This window comes from Sus scrofa, chromosome 18 (assembly GCF_054392235.1).
Source record: "Sus scrofa isolate SSC_HxYL_T2T_F1_AM1 chromosome 18, Sscrofa_HxYL_maternal_Yorkshire_Landrace_v2.0, whole genome shotgun sequence".
Classification (NCBI taxonomy): Eukaryota; Metazoa; Chordata; class Mammalia; order Artiodactyla; family Suidae; genus Sus; species Sus scrofa.
Window position 1 is genome coordinate 16,664,387 of NC_139400.1, and position 20,458 is coordinate 16,684,844.

At 45.5% G+C, this 20,458-nt stretch overlaps 1 protein-coding gene and 2 long non-coding RNA genes across 3 annotated transcripts in view; 2 read left to right on the forward strand and 1 right to left on the reverse strand.

Annotated features, from left to right (window-relative positions):
* LOC146394894 (uncharacterized) overlaps positions 1-17,341 on the reverse strand; it is a 47,008-nt gene extending 29,667 nt beyond the window's left edge. Inside the window, exon 1 of the long non-coding RNA XR_014833603.1 lies at positions 16,885-17,341. This is a non-coding gene — a long non-coding RNA (uncharacterized LOC146394894). The remainder of the gene's footprint in view (positions 1-16,884) is intronic.
* PRSS58 (serine protease 58) lies at positions 161-7,366 on the forward strand. The gene is made up of 6 exons (XM_085005241.1): positions 161-283; positions 546-631; positions 2,516-2,654; positions 2,873-3,132; positions 6,827-6,966; positions 7,051-7,366. Exons 2-6 carry the CDS (start codon positions 574-576, stop codon positions 7,198-7,200), a joined length of 747 nt encoding a protein of 248 aa, XP_084861367.1. The 5' UTR covers positions 161-283; positions 546-573; the 3' UTR covers positions 7,201-7,366.
* LOC146394896 (uncharacterized) lies at positions 17,331-19,602 on the forward strand. The gene is made up of 2 exons (XR_014833606.1): positions 17,331-17,712; positions 17,841-19,602. It is a non-coding gene; the product is annotated as an uncharacterized LOC146394896 (long non-coding RNA).
* Positions 19,603-20,458: the final 856 nt, after the last annotated feature.

Sequence of the window (20,458 nt, forward strand, 5' to 3'; positions counted from 1 at the left end):
GGCACATAATGTGAATCATTGGCTGGCTGACTGCAGAAATGGATGAGGTGTGACAGGAAACATATCTAAGGAGGAGTTTAGTGTCCAACAGATGGGGCAAGATCAGCAGGAGAGGGCTGGGTTGTGGTCGCTGGATATAAATGTCAGTGTCACACAAATGAGGGTTAGCATCACAAAGATGGGAGGGATCAGACGCCTGCATGTAGTTCAAAGAGGGACATGGTTTCTGAGTTTTACAAAGAGGGGACCAGAGGAAATGCTGTGAGCGTCAACATCTCTCAACGTAGGTACTTCCTTCCCTGAAGGGGAAGAGTGCAATTCTGAATTCCAGATCCATCCTCTCTTGTCACAAGGGCCAAGCCACATGGTCTCTGTTTTTGTCCCTCTGACACCTGCGACCACCCCCTGCTCTGATGGACACTTTCTCTGGGACCAGATCTTGCTACGGAAAGAATTCAGATGACATCTTTTTTTTCCAACCCCAGAACACTCTCTTACTTTACCTGGCTTAGTCCTTTTCTCTTCCTCCTTGTCATCCTTTTCAGAGACCCTGAGTTGAACCTCATTTTTGAAATGGCTGTTGATAACATTATGAAGTTTATCTTTGTGTGGGCTCTCTCGAACCTGCCTGGTGAGTATCTGCATATTTTTCTCTTTTCTTGCCCAAGAGAAACCCCGGGGGAATTATGAAAGATGGATAAAGACAGGAGGCAAGGTTCCAACCACAAGTACTGGATTGCCTCTCTCCTTCACCACTGCCGCCGTCCCCACCAGGTGACATTGCCTGCCTGCTTCACCTTAGGTTGAAGTCAAACACTCCACGCTGTATGACTTTTGGGGAGCTCCGGACACTGAAGCCCAACATCAGACCCTCTCCTAAGAGAGCCAGGGGCCTGACTGTGGGCCTGTGGGGAACAGGATTGATGGTGGCCTGAGAGAATGAAAAGTGGAGTCCAGGGTGGACAGCAGGGGTCCAATGAATGGACTCAGCAGAGCATTCCAGGGTTATGGCCTTGTCCAGGCACAGTCCAGTCACTCAAGCAAAAACCCTGGAGACACTCAGCAATCCCCTTTCTCTCACACCCCACATTCAGTCTGTTTGGAAAATATTGTTGGCTCTGTCTTCCCAACATTTCCCAAGTTCAGTCACATCTTGCCACCTCCACTGCTCTCTATGGCCCAAGATATGATCATCTCTTGTTTTGATCATCAAATTATTCTCCTAACAGGCCTCTTTGCCTTATGCGCCTACACTCAACGCTTCTCCATAAGGAAATGATCACGCCTTTACACAAAACCCTGAAATGTTTCTACATTTCACTCAGAAGACAAGTCCACTCTATAAAGCCCAGCATCACTTTTTTTTTTTTTTTTTTTGGTCTTTTTAACTTTTAAGGCCACACCCGCAGAATACAGGGTATGCTAAGGGCTAAGGGTCCAATCAGAACTGTAGCCGCCAGCCTACACCACAGCCATAGTAACACAGGATCTGAGCCGCATCTGCAACCTACACCGCAGCTCACAGCAATGCTGGATCCTTAACCCACTGAGCAAGGCCAGGGATCGAACCCACATCCTCATGGATGCTAGTCAGGTTCACTAATCACCGAGCCATGATGAGAACTCCTGCACCACCTTTTTGACCTAGCCCTTTCAGTCACCCACCAAGCTAACCACATTGTCCTGTGTCATGTTCCTTAAATGGGCCTTAGGACTCTTGCCCAAGCTATTCTCTCTGCCTGGAATTCCTTTCCCCACATATCTGTTTATCTAACTCCCTCATCTGCACTTCAATGTTCATGTGGCCATGAGGTCTAGCCTGACTCCTGATGTAATACTGAACAAGGCATTCCCCACCACATGCATGCATACCCTTGCTACTGCCTTCTCTTCATTTCCTGTATCAATCAACACCACACAAACTATACCAATTACTTATGTGTGATGTATTATGACTGAATATCTCTACTCATTCGAATGTATGAAAGTAGAACTGTTTCTCTGATTTGTTCACTATATAGCCCAAGCCCTTAGAATAGAGCCTGGCATGTACTAGATGCTCAGTCTTTACTTATTAAATGAGTAAATGATTTCTTCTCTTTGCTCTGTTCTCTAAACGACACCTGTCACTCCGCCTTGCGTGGTCAGGAGAACGGGATAAGATTGGTCAAAGCCTTCCAGGAACAGTGCAAATAGCAAGTCCTCCATGAGTTGATTGAACATATATCCCCTGAATCGTGGAAGTTATTTAATGGAAGTTGTATTTTAAGTTAGAGAATTTATCAACAGCTAAAAGGGAAAACGCCTTTTATCCTTTAAAATACCTATGTTCCCATCATTTTCTTCATGTTTTAGAACAAAGTAATCCAGTTTACACTTTCAACTCACAGATAAAGCTTCTGGAGGGAAGGGTAGGAGAACTTGGGTTTATGGAGTTATCTGCCATTGTTTTTTTTCCAATGAGTACCTGGAAAAAAAGAATCCCAGAATCTCTGGTCTATCTTTCTCTCTCCAGTTGCTTTGCCCTTTGATCCAGACTACAAAGATGCCATCACACCCCCCTACATGGTCTACCTGAAATCTGATTACTTGCCTTGTGCTGGAGTCCTGATCCACCCGCTTTGGGTGATCACCGCTGCACACTGTAACCTACCGTGAGTAATAAACCCCAGTGCCACCCTAGGCTTTGGGTGGGCCCAGACCAGAATCCTGGGTGTTCAGCTGGGACACCCCCCCCCAATTAAATGCGATTAGGGAGGCCTCCTAGGGTTGTTCCATCTAAGAATAAAGGCCATGGGGAGGAGCCCACAAAGGCCCCTCGGGATGGATAAGCCACCTGTATGTCCTCTCATGAACACTCCTATTGCTCCAGGAAGCTGCAGTTAATACTGGGGATTACAAAGCCATCAAATCTCAAAGAAGAAAATTATCTACAAGTGGTTGGTTATGAGAAGATGATCCATCACCCAAAATTCTCCATCACTTCTATCGAGCATAACCTCATGCTCATCAAGCTAAGTGACAACATTGAGCTCAATGACTATGTGAAACTGGCCAGCCTGCCCAGAGAACCCGCTGCTGAAAACACCCTGTGCATGGTCTCCACCTGGGCCTACCATGTGTGTGACATCTGTGAGTGGCACCAGAACCAGAACGCCTCTCTCCCTCTTCCCCGCTTGGCTTCTGCCGTCCTTCCCAGTGAGGTTCTTTCTAACCTCTTCCTTCATCCTTTCATCTCCTTTGCCTCCCCCAGAGCCTCAGGGCAGGAGTCCTGCAATCTTTTGTTCCCCCCTGTATCTTTCTACATCTTTGCTTTCATATCTGATCGACATGGGTTAGTGGAAAGAAGACATCTGCATTCTGGTCTCAGTTTGCTGTATGACAGCAGGTCACTTTATCGTTGAAGCCTCAGTTTTCTGAACCCTAAAATGTGGTGCAAACTCTATCAGAAGTTTTCATTTTTTTTTAAAGGGCCACACCCAAGGCATATGGAGGTTCCCAGGCTAGGGGTCCAATTGGAGCTATAGCTGCCAACCTGCACCACAGCCACAGCAACACCAGACCTGAGCCACATCTGTGACCTATACCACAGCTTATGACCACACCAGATCCTTAATCCACTGAGCGAGATCAGGGATCGAACCTGCGTCCTCATGGATACTAGTCAGATTCAGTTCCACTGAGCCACGATGGGAACTCCTATCAGAGGTTTTCAAACCATTTCAGGCAATAAAGAAACTGACATCCCTGAAATAGTACAAAATGATGTTTATGTATTAAACACTAGAGTAATACATAAATAATCTTGCACCGAATCATGCAGAACTTTCATATGCAAAATTGTGATACAGAGCAACAGAAGCTTAAGAAAAATATATCTGAAGTATTCAGAACTGGCAACGTTCTGAAAATGAACTTCCAATCACTTCTTCAGAAAACTGAAAAACAACTATCATTTTTTTCAATGGATTATTTTTTCTTCTATTTATAATTCAGAATGACTGCATTTCATGTTCTTCCTAAGCTTTTTTTCTATGTCACACATTTCAGATTCCATGAAAAAACTTGATTTGTGCCTGTCAGCCCACGCTCCCATTCTCTGCTTTTTTTTTTTTCCATTCTCTGCTTTTCATGCAAATTCTAATCAACCATCTGTAGCTATTAGTCAAAGTGGGAGTGAGTGCTGGAGGTAGGGGGGTGGGAGTAACAAGAAGAAAAACAAAGCTATGATAGAATCCCTTAGGAAGAATGATCACTGCATTTTCACTCATGAGTAAGTTTGAATATACTTATTATACATCATACACTAAACATCATAATATGGAAAGGAGATTAATTTTAAACAACCTGTCAGATTACATTCCTCTATTCACCTCCACTTTCTTTCTTTCTTTCTTTTTTTTTTTTTTTTTTTTTTGAGGGCCGCACCCACAGCATTTGGAAGTTCTCAGGTTAGGGGTCTAAATAGAGCTACAGCTGCCAGCTACAGCCACAGCCACGCCAGATCCAAGCCTCATCTGCAACCTACACCACAGCTCAGCTCACAGCAACACTGGATCCTTAACCCACTGAGCAAGGCCAGGGATCGAACCTGCAACCTCGTGGTTCCTCATCAGATTCGTTTCTGCTGTGCCACGACGGAAACACCAGATCTCCACTTTTTTTCACCAAAGCCAAGAGGTAGCTATACACTAATCCTAACGATGATGCCATTACTCAAATCGTTTTAACTACTTTTTGGTAAATACCTTCAGACCTTGGGGTACATTTTCTTGACTAGGTCTCAAAAATAGAATGCTTTTCCCCCCAGCTTTATCAAGGTATAATTGACAGACAAACATTGTATATATTTAAGGTACAAAAAGTCATGTTTCAATATGCATATACATTGTGAAATTACGGCCCCAACCAAACTACCTATTCACCCCCTCACATTCACCGTTTGTGTGTGTACAGTGAAAAAACAAGATCTATTCTCTTAGAAAATTTCAAGTACACAACACAATAACATTAACTATCATTACCATGTTGCACATTAAATCTCTAGAACGTCCTCATCCTCCTACTGTAAGTTTGTACCCTTTGATCAACACACCCCTCTAGAATCTCCATCCACTAGCCCTTGGCAACCACATTCTACTGTTTCTATGAGTTGGGCTTTCTGAGATTCCACATGTAAGTGAGACAGTATTTGTCTTTCTGTTTCTGGCTTATTTCACTCAGGCTAACGTCCTCTAGATAAGTAGTCCTTTGAGAGACAATTTGAGTTTTGGAAATAGGCAAATGTCCTTCTGTTAAACAGTATGTTTGATTCATCTGTCAAAAAGAGGCAAGAAGAGATGTGATGTATTAAAAAAAAAATGCAGTTTATTTTGCTCTGGCTCATGAAGTAGTTAAGTAAACATTTCCTAAAATGGCATTCCCCAAAGAAATGTTTAGCCCTACAGTTGTTGATGAACTGGAAAGTAAGGCAAAGAATCTCAAACATATTATTTTAAAGAATTAACATATTATTTACAAATAAAGATATTCAAAACCCATTCTCATAAAAAAAAAAATCTCAAAACACTTCTCCCCAAAGAAGAATCCTCAGCAAGAACAACTAATGTATTTGTTAGATACTATTTTGTTCTTGTTTTTCTAATTGTGTTGTGGGTCTTCACGGTTCATCATATTTGTGAACCATTGATATAAAGGAAATAACCTGAATTAGGAATCAAGAGACCCTGTGGGTTATGGGTTTAAGAAAATCACTTTTTGAGTGATTTTATGTTTTAACAGATACTATTTTTGATCTGACCAATGAAAAACTCCACATAGAGCTCTCCAAATTTCTTCAATGTCTAAAAATTAGGAGAGACTATTAGGAGTTGCAAGGGTACCAACTTGCAACTAATAGATAAGTAGGTTCTGGAGATCTAAGGCACAGTATAGTGAATACAGATAGTGATATTGTGTTATAACCAAATTTGCAGAGAGGCTAGATCTTAATTTTTCCCAATGCAAAGAAAGAAATGATAAAGATGTGATGTGCTAACAGTGCTAACTACTGCTGCCATGGCAATCAGACTGCAATACTTAAATGTGCCAAATGAATATGTTCTCCACCTTAAACTCACACAATGTCACATGTCAAATACATTTCAGCTTGAAAAGAAGGGAGTCAGCGATGAATATAAAATACAGGGCAGATAACGAGCACAAAAGCACAAAGAATAAAATTAAATTGAATGAAAATTCCAACTCAGGAAGTTCCTGCTGTGGTTCAGCGGGTTATGAACCTGACTAGTATCCATGAGGATGTGGGTTCCATCCCTGGCCTCACTCAGTGGGTTCAAGTATCCAGCACTGCCGTGAGCTGTGGTGTAAGTCACAGACAGGGCTGAGATCCTGCATTGCTGTGGCTGTGGTGTAGGCCAGTAGCGGTAGCTCTGATTCGACCCCCAGCCTGGGAATCCCCTATGCCACAGGTGCAGCCCTAAAAAAGAAAAAAAAATTCCAACTCAAAGGGCACCTTTATAATGCTTGAATTTCCAGAAAAATTTCAAGTCATGTTTTATTTGACTGCAAATGTGTCTCGGAGTTACCTATAACTTGCAAGAACTTAATCACTTTTATAAGGAGAGAGACACTTTGTACCATGAGAAACGGTGAATCCCATCCTCTCTTGTTGTCTCAGTGGCCCCAGTTCTGATTTCTCTCAGTGTTGAAACCCTTTTCCTCTCTGCCAGGAGATGAAATATGTTGAAAAAGAGGGAGAGGAGAAAAGAAATTTGGGTCTCCTCTAACTCTTAGGGAGGAAGTTTTACGTTTTTCTTTCCTTTAGACAAGGGCCCTGACTCCCTGCAAAACGTGAACATCTCTGTCATCTCCAACACCGAGTGCCGTGCTGCCTATAAAACCTACAACATCAGGGACACCATGCTGTGTGTGGGCATTGTGCCCGGAAGGAGGCAGCCCTGTAAGGTAAGTACCCTCGATGCCTTCATTTGCCCATTTTGTTGTGTTCCTTGGCCAGAAAAAACAAGCCAGGTTCCTTTTTCCTGGCAGGAAGTCACAGCTGCTCCCGCAGTGTGTGATGGGAAACTTCAAGGAATCCTGACTTTTGCGGACGGATGTGTTTTGAGAGCCGATGTTGGCATCTATACCAGAATCATTAACTATATGCCCTGGATTGAAAATACCATCCGGAATAACTGAGCTCTCACAGCTGGAATTCTAGACCATGTGATACCATCTGTCCCCGAGTCCAGCCTCAGAATTAAATATAAACCATCTCCAGGGCTCCATAGCAGAATTCTAGACCCTGTGACATCACCTGTCCCCAAGTCCAGCCTCAGAATTAAATCTAACCAGTCTCCAGAGTTACATCTGTCTCACTCCTGCCCGACAGAGTGGGTGATTGGTACCTACCTATATTGGGACTATAAACATGGCAGTCCTTCCTCCTTCACTATTGATGATGATGGCAAATTCCATACCCCTTAGGCAGTTAGTTGGCATTTACAAACTGGGGACTGTGTTCTAACAAACTGATCACTGACTGAAAAGAAAGACCACTTGATTGATACTTTGGGTCACAAAAAAGCCTGCGACTTGCACTGAATTCAATAGCATGTGCTTTTGGCGAGGTACACAGGCCAACTGGAAAAAGGAAGTCTGGGAAGGACGGCACTCAATCAAAGTCCTGGGGAGGGCAGAGGATTTAAGGGGCGGGGACTCTGGGAGGAAGGGCACTTGGTTTCTCCTCGCCCAAACTGGACACAGATTCTGGTCATTCATTTTGCAGGACTCTCAGTAGGGACTTGAGCTCTGAGGGGTTAAAGCCAAAGTTAACTGGGGCTTATGACACAGAGAAAGAGGGAGCCCAGGAGGGATTTTTGCAATACCTGCATGTGTGCCCTTAGTACTCCAGCTGCCCCGGGAGTTCCATTCTCCTCCGGTTGTCATTCTTGCATTTTTCTTCCTTCCCATTTCTCTTTTCATCTCACCTATATAGCTCCTATTACCCTCGAAGAGTTTCCATGGGTAGTTTTCCACGGGGAGTAGCCTTTGGCAATTTGAAGATCAAAAGCACAATAACAAAAACAAGCTTTAGAGAGTTCTGTCTGTGGCCATTACAAGTGAGGTACTGGAGCCTTACAGTCCAGCTAGGGAAGAAGCAGCAGGGAATGAGGGAACTCCTCTCAAGAAGCAGAAGTTCCAGCAGTAAGTTCTGTCCTTGCTAGGGTTCTAAAGCCCTCAATCAATAAAGCCTAGCTTGCAGTGTTGAAAGGCGACATTGTGTGTGGACTATTCAATGCAGCTGTGAGCACTTCACCTTCATGTATGTTACTGGTTGAATTTTCTGCTATAGGAGAAACAGACGGTTTTTGCAGGAGACATTTCCCAGCTTGCAATGGTGCTAAACTTTCAACAGATCCTACTTACAAGGCCAGCTGATTCTAGGCGATAAAGCATATGTTAAGGTCTCTGAATTCCATGGGCATCAGCCTACTCTCTCACCACTGTCACTGTAAGGTAAATTCCTTGGTTGGAAAGTTTTGTGCAATACACAAGGTATTCAAGGATGGTAGTGCTGAGAGTGACAGTGGCAAGGGAAAGAAAATCCAAATCTAGAATATGTCCTGTTCAGTGAACACCAAGAGCTACTCTGACGATGATGGGAAGGGACCCATACACCACCACATGGTTCGTGGGAGACTTGAAGTGCTGTGACCTGCCCGTGTTATATTAAGGATGAGATTGGTTGCCGACAATGGCAAACTGGGTCTTTGCAAGAAGTCCCTGCATGTGCTCCATTTGGTCCCTCTGCTCCTTTGTTCATGAAGCCATTTTTAAAAACACTAAAAGAAACAAACAAAATACAAGGCCCTCAAAAGAGATCAGCTTGTCTATCTGATCATTAAAGTCTTTTGCTGCGATAGCATTCTGATGAGAACTCTCACAGAATGATATATTTTCCTGTTCCAGGGTGACTGTGAAAAAATCCTACTATGAAATCCTTCCTCAAATGGCTTATCCCCAATTTCCCCACCTTGTTCCTTCTGAGTCCTATCAGAAAGCAGACCATCAGCTACTCTCAAGAAATTCATGTAAATCTTGAACTCAGGAAAGAGAACAATATCTGTGGATTGAACTTCTGTCCCCTGAGAATAATTCAATTCTCCTTTTTCCTTCACAGAGTCCCTCTGGGGGGTTTTACTATCGCAGCAGGACTTGTACAGTTGGTACTAATATATCAAACAAAACCATGCACAATCAAGGTGACATGTTTTCACCCTCAGTAAACCGCTGATGGAGAAATCTCTTTGAGGTCTTAAGTGTGGGTTGAGGAAAGACTGCCCAGAGCAGTTGCTTATGCAACTTCTTTGGACCTCTGTTCCATCTATGCTTCTAATTGAGGATGAAGTGCAAATGAGCATATCCAAGGTAACAACAAAGACAGGCAGGTGGCCCCACCTGGAGCAAGTTCATGATCAACTAGTGATCTGGATGCTGGCATTTAGTCTCTATCGGACCCTAGTAGCAAACCAGAAGCTATTTCCTAAAAAATTACCATTGACTTTGCTACCGAGTTTAGGGACCTCGGGGTTGATGGTCTTAAGCTTTGCCCTAAGTTTCACTGACTATGCAAAAGATGTGGTTAGCATCATTGGATCTACAGAGTGTATTTTTTTTATCTTTTGTCCTTTTTAGGGCCATACCCACAGCATATGGAGGTTCCCAAGTTAGGGGTCTAATTGGAGCTGTTGCTGCCAACCTACACCATAGCCACAGCAACACCAGATCCGAGCCACGTCTGCGACCTACACCACAGCTCACAGCAACGCAAGGTCCTTAACCCACTGAGCAAGGCCAGGGATCAAACCCCCAACCTTATGGTTCCTAATTGGATTTGTTTCCACTGCGCCATGACAGGAACTCCCGGATCTACAGAGTTTAAACCCAACAAACAAAGCCAATTGAACTTCAACTTGTGCTGGCTGGATAGTCTTTTCTGACTCAGCCTCACTTTCTTTGCCTTTTTTTTTTTTTTAAGGGCTGCACCTGCAGCATATGGAAGTTCCCAGGCTAGGGGTCTAATCAGAGCTATAGCTGCCACCTACACCACAGCCACAGCAATGCTGACCCACTGAGCGAGGCCAAGGATCAAACCCACATCCTTGTGGATACTAGTTGGATTCGTTTCAGCTGCACCACAGTGGAAACTCTTGACTCAGCCTCACTTTAAACTTGCAACTTTGTAGATCACTCATCAAATGGTGTGAAATGGCTCAGAGCATGACATCCTAATGAGATATATAAAATTAAGACATTCTTACAGTAGAGAGCACAAGGTATGTTCATTTCAGTGAAGGAACCCAAATACCACTCACAAGCTCTACTGCAGAAGCTGGTGACTATATGTTTACTGGTTATGTCACCTACCTGTCACCACACATCTGTCTTTCCAAAGATATCTGGGAAACTTGCTACTCCTTGTCTAGTCCTATCAACAGGGCAGCATCCACAGAGCAGACCAGCATAGAAAACTTTGAGACTGTCAAGTTCGTTAGACTCCATTCAGGCACAGGGACTGCCTACACATGATGGTGAAAATATGCTGCTGTTTCTCCCAAATGCAAGCTAATTCTTAGCTTCTCGAAGACAATGTACAAAAATGAACTTGCTCGAGGAATAATTGCAGACCAAATGCGAAGGCCTGTATATATTGGCTCTAGTCAAGAGGCTACATATGAAACAGCAACTATAATTGACATTATCACCTGATTATGCAATAATCAAACACTATCATTCCCTACTGCTCTTTTGACTTGGGCCAAGCTGAAGAACTGAATTGAATTATAATAGAAATTACCACCCAGCACAGTTCAAGCTTGCGTTGGTAGTTCTGATCTCTGCAACATGCTAACGTGTTAGATTTACTAAAGGAACTTTCCATCAGCTTTCTCTTAGCGTTTTCTACAGCAAAAGCCCTCCCTTCCCAGGCCAGGGAGAGATTGAAATCACTGCAGAGATTCTATCATTTGCAGATTAAAAATGCCCCTCCCGTGGAGTTCCCGTCGTGAGCAGTGGTTAACGAATCCGACTAGGAACCATGAGGTTGCGGGTTCGGTCCCTGCCCTTGCTCAGTGGGTTAAGGATCCGGCGTTGCCGTGAGCTGTGGTGTAGATTGCAGACATGGCTCGGATCCCACGTTGCTGTGGCTCTGGTGTAGGCTGGTGGCTACAGCTCCAATTCGACCCCTAGCCTGGGAATCTCCATATGCCACAGGAGTGGCCCAAGAAATAGCACAAAAAAGACAAAAAAAAAAAAAAAAAAAAAAAGCCCCTCCCCTGCAACAGTCACATAGGAAATAGGGAAATAAATTCAGGGCCCCATTGAATTGCTTTAGGAAAAACAGGTTAAAAAAAAAGTCACGAATCCCTCAGTTTCATAAGCTGCACTCTGATCAGAGAACAGCATTGACAATATCTTCCCAACCAACACAAATTAGTACTAATTCAGATTCAGAATCTCTCTCAAAAAAAAAAAAAAAATTAGGAGTTGCCATTGTGGCTCAATGGAAATGAATCTGACTAGCATCCATGAGGATACAGGTTCGATACCTGGCCTCGCTCAGTGGGTTAAGGATCTGCTGTTGCTGTGAGCTGTGGCGTAGGTCACAGATGTGGATTGGATCCTGCGCTGCTGTGGCTGTTGTGTAGCCGGCAGCTGTAGCTCCAATTCAACACCTAGCCTGGGAACCTCCATATGCCATGGGTGCAGCCCTAAAAAGACAAAAAAAAGAAAAAAGAAAAAATTAGCTATGTTCTTGTCTGGAGAGCACAACTGCCAAGTAAATAAACTCAGGTCACTTTTAAATAAGGTTGAAAGATGAGTCAGTGCCAGAACAGGGCCCAATCTCTAGGGCACCCAGGCTTGATTTCATTCAAGGGGCATTGAATCAGTTAATATAAATAACAGGTTTGTGAACAAGGGAGGAAGCTATGGTACTTCAGCAAAATGACTCACATCAATCCACTATTATTAAATTGGTGGGTGTATTTTTAGGGTTTTTTAAATTATATAAATCATTTAAGAACTTGAACTTTCTGTCAATTTCATTCCTGGGGGTTGCATTTTTATGGGGAACCCTTGAGAGATTACATTTAAGGCCCCCAAAACGTCATCATGCAGTATCACTCCTCTCTACTTGAAGAGTTAGAGAAGCAGGTGAAGTAACTTGATATCGTCTGTTTTCCTTTAACGAGTTACATTAAAATCCAAGAGGCTCTTCAGCAAGAGATAAATGTGACACCTGCAAAGTCCTTCTTTGAGGCCTCTTGGTTCTTTTGCATTCTCTGTTTTTTGTTTTGTTTTGTTTTTTGTCTTTTGTCTTTTCAGGGCTGCACCCACAGCATATGGAGGTTCCCAGGCTAGGGGTCTAATTGGAGCTGTAGCCTCAGACCTACACCACAGCCACAGCAACGCCAAATCCTTAACCCACTGATTGAGGCCAGGGATTGAACCTGCAACCTCATGGTTCCTTGTCAGATTTGTTTCTGCTGTGCCGTGACGGGAGCTCCCATTTTGTGTTTTTAAGAGGAAAATATGATGAAATCTGCCATTTGGTATTCTTAAGGGTAGGATGAGGTTTTCTAATTTTTTTCCGCTTTTTATGGCCACATGGGCAGCATATGGAAGTTCCCAGGATACAGGCAGAATCAGAGCTGCAGCTGCCGGCTGCAACGTGGGATCCAAGCCTCGTCTGCAATCTATACCACAGCTCATGACAACACTGGATCCCTTCCTGAAACCACTGAGCAAAGCCAGGGATGGAACCCACATCCTTATGGATACTAGTCAGATTTGCAGCCCACTAAGCCACAACGGGAACTCCCAAGACTTTCTAACTTTAAGGTGCAGCCTAGGGAATCCTGGGGCTGTCACATATGTGAACTATATTTTCCATCAGCTGTATAAGCAACATTGCTAGAAATATCCCTCTCCATCTGCATTACTCCTTTATCTCTCTCAATTTTGCTTAGAATTTCTGTGGAGAAAATAGGGGTGTTACTCATGAGCCCCTTATGAGTCACATGATTATTAGGGGAGCAGGATATTCCACTGCACAAGGCTGGAAAGCGAAGATCCCAAAGCTACATGTGAATGGATTAGCCAGGATCTTACAAAACAAGGTGAAGATCAGGCTCCGGTCTGCTCTTGTGCACAGAAAGGAACACAAGCCACTGCACTGATGAGACTTTCAAGGCTTCTTAGAATTTCATTTAGAAATCTCCCTTTGTGTATTTACTTCAAAGACAGGAAGATTTGAGAAACCATAAAATGAGCTCTGCTCTAGAGGGAACCTGGGTCAAAAGAAAGCCCTGCTTTGAAGCCACGGGCTATAACAATTGGAATAGAATCATATTGCGCAATAGGAGCTAAAGATGGGGAGTAGAGAAGCCGGACTAGGGACTGATGCTGGCAAAGAATCCCAAGACCATTGCTCCCAGGCCCTTTGAAAATGCAAAATGCACGCAGTACTAGGCACCTGGGTTATCTTACTTTGGGGTCTTGGGCCGATACTCTGACCTAAATTAAACCAACCTGCCATGGAGACACTTGTCTTTCTTGTCTCTCTCCCAGTCTACACTTGCTCGTCCCTGACTCCCTGTAGCCCAAGACTCCTACCTTGATCCATCTAATTGGCACGTCTATTATCTCTAGGGCCCCAGGTATCATAGCAGCCTAAGACCTGGATTCAATGCTTTCCTTAGTTAAAATGAGTTTAAATATCCTCCTCATGCAAGTGACTCATCATCAAGCCAAACTTGCTCTTACGTTTTCCTACCTTAATAGCCCAATTCTAATAACTAGACTTCTGTTCTGTGTTTGTGACAAAATCCCCCGTTAATCCCAGTTCCATTACTGCTGTCTTTGTCTTGACAACCTTGTCTGATTCTCGGTCTCATAGGATTCTGCCTTATTCTTCCTGCAGGTTACTAGAAACCTGTAACAGGCTAGCTTCTTGCTGTCAGAACTTCCTGCAGCTGATTGCCTACGATGGACTTAGTTTCCCTGGCCTGCTGTGCGTCTTCAGGCCACCTGGCGCCAACAACCTGCCTGAATGCCCTTCTACCCGCACTTCAGGATAGTCACCTAGCTGACTCCCTGCCATTACTGCCACCCCACCTCCATTCTTTGACTCCTATCATCTGAGTTCATCTAATTTCTAGATCCCCTGAAGAGGTATCTAGGGTTAGTGTGGTTGAAAGAGCGTGGATTTGGGTTCCAACTTGGTATTTAATCCCAGCTTCAATAGCTACTTGTTGTGTGTCCTTGGGCAAGTAATTAAGTAACTTAACTTCCCTTGCCTTAGTTTATTTATCTCTAAAATGAGGCCAACCCTGCTTTTCTGGTTTATTGGGGATAAATAATTTATTTGAGACATGTTAGCATAATCCTTAACACATATTAGGCACTCAAGAAATGATAATTCCACTGAAATCTTTGCCAAGAGATTTATGTCTGTGCTTATCTTCCCTCAATTGGGATGAAAACTATACTCACATCCACACATCAGGATGCATCAACCTAAATCTCTTCCAAACCCAGTTTATCCAGTTTATCATTAACAAGACGCTAATGTCCCACCAGGGCACTGTGGGTGTGTGCCTAAGCTCAAGAGATCCTTGCCTAGATCTTGAAGCCCTAGTAACTATTAGCCCCCATTAGTAACTCCCCTCTCCCCCAGCCCACCTGTATGGAAAGCCCTAGCTTCCCATTAAACCCCTCCCCCCTCCAGTTCTCTTGATCAGGGGCCCTGAAATGATGGGGCATGGGCCTTACATACTAGCTGTGTTTCTGCTTGGGGCTCAGGAGTCTGAATATAACAAAGATACCACCCAAAGCTGTGTAATTGCTTTCTCTGCTTCTCAGAACAGCATGTGAAACTTGGAACTCATGCTTTCTGCTCTCTGAGGCCCTTTTAAATGAAAGAATGAGGAAGGAAAGAGGAGGGGTTAATGCGGAGACAGTAAAGAAGGAGCAAGCATGCCTCACATGTCTTGAAAGTCACACCCTATATAGCAAAATACTGAAAACTGAGCAGGCATTCTATACGTGTATTCTTGGGTGACTGAGGCAAAGGAGACTAAATAGATAGCTATCTTTGGTGGCTATAGCCACATGCCAGTCCTACAGCTCCACAATCTTTTATTTATTTTTTTGGGGGGCAGGGTTTTTTTGGTTTTGTTTTGTTTTGTTTTGGCCATACCCACAGCATATGGAGGTTCGCAGGCTAGGGGTTGAATCAGAGCTGTAGTTGCCAGCCTATGCCACAGCCACAGCGAAGCCAGATTCAAGCCACACCTGTGACCTACACCACAGCTCACAGCAACACCAGATCTTAACCCACCGAGCCAGGACAGGGACCGAACCTGTGTCCTCATGGATACTAGTCAGATTCACTTCCGCTGCGCCACGACAGGAACTTCCACTTCCACCATCTTAAGACTAATCCAAACTGTGCCGATAACAATGGGGGCAGGAACCGGTTTACACAGTCAGGAGAGATGTTCCTTCCCCCCACCAAGCAATTAGATTTAAAGAGTACAATTCTGTCCATCCCCATCTGGCCCTGCTGAATCCCAGGGTGACTAGGGTAGCCCCTTCCTCTCTTCATTCCAGGCCACTCACCCGACCTGCTCCATGGGGTGTGTGGACTTCCCTGCACCCTCTGACCACAACTGCCAAACAGCCCCTCCTGATGCCATCACCAGTGAGGTTACATGCACTGGCTTTCTGGAAGGGGGCAAAGATACCTGCCAGGTAACACCTCCCTTCATCCCGGTAGTAATGTATTCATTATGAAAAAAGACAGCTAAGTGAGGTGTTGAGAGTCCTAGACATAGACTCACAGTTCCTATTTTTGAGACCTGGCTCTCCTACCATTAGCTGTGTGACATTGGGGAAGTCATTCAAACTCTTAAGCATCCATTTCCATAATTTTTTTTTTAAATGGTGGTGTGTACTTGCCTAATAGAGCATTTGAAAGTTTTGAATGAGAAAAAGAAGTTAACATAAGTTGCAAAGACACAGACTCTCATCAGGCTGAAGAGAGGAGCTCACATGACAGCCATCAATATTTCCTACTGAATAACCAGGAATAACAGAACCCATTCAATCAAAAAACATTGTTTGAACTCCTGCTATCTGCCAGTCTGCAAGGGCTAGTGTTATCACTACGGAATCAAGGATCTAGGCAATGATATTATGTCATAGTTTATGGTCCAAGTGAGCAGAACTGCATCCGGGGAGGTCTCCAGAGAGCTCTCAAGGACTGAGGTTGAAGGGAACCCATTAGAGCAATGGTCTTTGCCATCACTCTGGCCAGACGCTTGGCTGTAGTTGCTCCACGAACGGCGAGCAGAGGGCAGCTTTAAGAGCCAGAGGCCCAGGGCCTCCCTGCTCCACCATCTCTGTGTTTAACAGCCGCTTTCTGGCCTCTGACCATGGACCTCCCAGTGACAATATTCTCAAACAGAGGTACCCTTCCTTGAGAAATGAGAGAACACAGGTATCCAAATGTCCCCAGGGCTCAGAGCCAGGCTCTTGACCTTGTCTTCTAGACCCAAGCAGGTATTCAGCCACAGCTGAGAAGGTCTGAAACAAAACCAACAGCCGTGGCTGCTGCCATGCCCTCTGTGCAGGTCGTGGAGAGCCGTGGACAGATGCTGCCCCCTGATGGAACAAACTTCTCAATCTCCGCCAGGGCCACGGAAGGAAGAGCAGGTGCAGGCAGCTGCGTCAGCCCCCCCACCACCACCACCACCCCGTCAGGCTGCCTTTGAAACGCCTCCTCATTCACTCACTCCCACCTCGCACCCCACTTACCTGCTCACTCGGTCCACACCGTCTGGGCTGGAGAAGCTGTGAGCTGGAAGCAGAGGGGACCAGCTGCAGCCGGGTCTCCCCCTCTGCAGGGGTCTCAGGATCTGGCTTCTCTATAAAACACCCCGGCGCTGGTTCCGCCAATCTGCTTCTGGTCTCCGCTCCTCTGTCTACCCTCACTTCATATGTGGTCTTAGGTTGCAGACCCTGTTCCGAACCACGGCTTTTAGGGCAGAATTTGGTAAACCGTCCACCGTGAATCTCAGGCCCTGGTCCTTTTCTAGGTCAGTCTCTCTCTGGCTCTTTTAAAAAGCTCAAGAGTGAGGTGGAAGTAGGTTAGGCAGGGGTGGGGCAAGAATGAGGATCTGATTGGAAAAGTGTGTGCTCATTTATTCCAGGGGCGTGAGTGGGAATCAGGCCTTGAGATAGTCCCTCTGCCCCTTTTCTGAGCTCCCAGAATTTCCCCAGGCTTCTCTCCAGCACCCCTCTGGGCACTGATACGGGCGTTAAAATACAATATGCTTTTTACAGATACGCATGCAGAGGAAATAGCTCACACTAATGACGTGCTTCATCTGGGCCTCTGCAGTTTCCTAAAGGCCTCACCTGAGTTGTGTTCTTTAATCCTAGCAGCCATCGTCTGCGTCAGACAGAGTAACTCTGTATTTTGCAGACACAGACAGACACTAAGTTTGAGGCAGATGAAGTCTTCCCCAAAGTCAGAAGTGGCCAAGCCAGTCTGCCCTGAGGATCAGTCACTGTGCTTGTTGGCAGCATGTCCTGGCAGGGGGAGCCTGCTTAAGAGTCAAGAGGCCAGAAGGGAGACTCCAGGTGGGGAGGAAGAAGGCTGGGAGGGGTTTCAGGGCAGAGGAGGGGGAGGCTGGGCTCTGTGGTTGGGAACCAGGGGTGGTTTTTAGTCACTGATCCAAGGAGGGCATCTCACTGTGTCTTCACTGCAGGTGCAGAACAAGGTTCTTCTCTGGGTGACGTTGGCCACAAGCAGCCTCAGCTCTGTGTCACTGACCCGCGTGGCCTGATAATCTGCTCCAGGAAGGGATGTGGCCTCCTTATCGCCCACATTCCCCAGACTGGCCAGCACCTGCAGTTGGCCCTGAGAATCCTGCTGGTACCAGCTCATCCAGGGGTACTGGGAATTCCTCAGGGTGCAGTGCAGGGTTTCAGCCTGTCCACGACGTACCAGGACCCATCGGGGGCGTTGCTCCACCAGGCTTGCGGCGGCATCTGAAACACACAGGCAGGCCAGGCAAAAGGTCCTGAGGCTGGTGGCCAGTGCCTGAAATCACTCATTGCAGCCAAATCTTGAAGACAGGAACCCAGGAGTTGCAGAGAAGCAGCTGCTGGGAAGAGAAGGGGTACTTTCACGGTGAGGTGCTGTGCTGGGAGGAGTTTGCAAGGCTGCAATGGGGGACCAGAACCATCTGTGTCTACGGGTTCCCCAGTGCCCGGGCCCTCTTTCCCCTCCTCCACCCACGAGCGGCTTTCTCTGCCTGGAGTCTGACCTGTGCTCCCAACAGCCATGATCACCCAGCTCCACAGGACAGGAAACGGGAACATCTGGCCACTCCAGCAGGGCAGCGGGACCGGGTCAGCCCAGCAGGAGAGCAGCTCCTGGCCTGTAAAGAGGGAGTGAGTGGCTGACAGTCTCTGGGCCTGACACTCAAAAGGGAGTGGCCTTTCCAGGAAACTCAGTCTCTTGTCTCATCTTCTCTTTGAGGCACGAACCTCAAACTGGGGCTTCCGGTTTCTGCTCCCCGACACTTCCCCATGTACTCACTTCCCACACTCACTGGGTACCTTGGCACTGCACCCTCTCAGCTGCTTCACAGAGACTCCTAGATCCACGCCTCTGACTCTGGGCCTCAAATCTTTGCAAAGAATTAAAATATCTCAATGTAACCAAGCAACGCTCGGAGGTTGAACAAAGGTGTTTCTGAAGGTTAGGTTCTCATCTTGTCACAGCAAGAATTCAGAAACAGGATGGAAATTGAGAAAGAAAATTGAAGATTTATTTAAGTGAGAAATACACCTGTTGGGGAGAGGCGGGCAGAGAGGCAAGCAGCTGCTCTGAGTTTTTTGGCACACCGGTTACATGGGGCATCTCTTAGGTGGAAAGTAAAATGAAGGCTAAAAAAGAATAAGTCCTTGAGTTCCTGTCATGGCTCAGTGGTTAACAAATCCGACTAGGAACAATGAAGTTGTGGGTTCGATCCCTGGCCTCACTCAGTGGGTTAAGGATCTGGCATTGTCGTGAGCTGTGGTGTAGGTCACAGATGCAGCTCAGATCCCGAATTGCTGCGGCTCTGGCATGGGTCGGTGGCTAAAGCTCCAATTAGACCCCTAGCCTGAGAACCTCCATATGCCACAGGTGCGGCCCTAGAAAAGACCAAAAAAAAAAAAAAAAAAAAAAAGAATAAGTCCGCATGACTCATTGACCCACCCAGACGCAGACCTGCAGTCTCTACCTTATCAGACCTAGAGGCAAAACAACCAAGCCCATGAAGCAGCTGATTTCCCAAGGATGAAGACAGCACCAAGAGAAAGTTAAATTTTATACCATGATCTCAACTGCCATCCCAGACCTAGAGAACTCAGCACATGACCCCTTGCCTATAAAACCTGAATCTCTCCCATTGGCAGGGGCTCTGAGATCCTCTTGTTCCCGGCCGTTCTGCTGATGAATAAATCTTGCTTGAGATCTCACTGCTCGGGTCCACTGTTTTCCTTTGCCCAGCGCTCTAACAGCATCTAATTGTATGGGAGGGGTATTCACTGGGAAAGTGGGATTTAGGGGGTCCTATTCCTTAATTTTCATCTCAGCTTCACCTTCCTGAAGGGAGGAGGGATTTCTGTCCTTATTTAGTTTTATTGGAAGTGTCGTGATATTGGCGTATGATGGGCACTCCTTACCTGCATAGCTAATTGTATGATAATTTTATTAAAATGAGGTCATAATGAGCAACAGGTTACATCCAGACACTGGAGATTCACACTCTCTTCTGCTTTTCTTTGTCTGCCCCCAGGGCCCTTATCACCCCAAAAGGTGTGATTTCCTATCAGTCTGGAGTTTAAGGCTTTTCTTTAATCCATGCATGGACCCTGCTGTTTGCATGATGTGTGGTTTCCTGCCATCTGGCCCCATGCACCCCTTCTCCGCTCAGGCCTAACTATCTGCCTGCTGGAACAAAGGGATTTCCACATGCGAAGGGGCTGCTGCAAGTCATCGCCAGACTGTAGACAGCGGACATTCATCTCCTATGACCTGTATATTCCTCTGTAAAAGCAAATACAAACCAAACAGAAGAGGCTTAATAGTCCTGTCAAAAATAAAAAGACTTCCCTCCCCACCATTTTCTTAGAGCATTTACTTTAGAAAACCTTGTAAATTCCTCCTCCGTCTCTTTGAAATATGGATACATTGTCGTAAAAGTTAAATAATCTGTTGCCAGCATTAAGATCCAGGAACTTCCTTTCAAGGACCTGCAACTACCTTTTTGGAATATAAACATCAAGGAAGATAAGCTTAACTTAGTTTAGAGCAGATGCCTCGCATCAAATT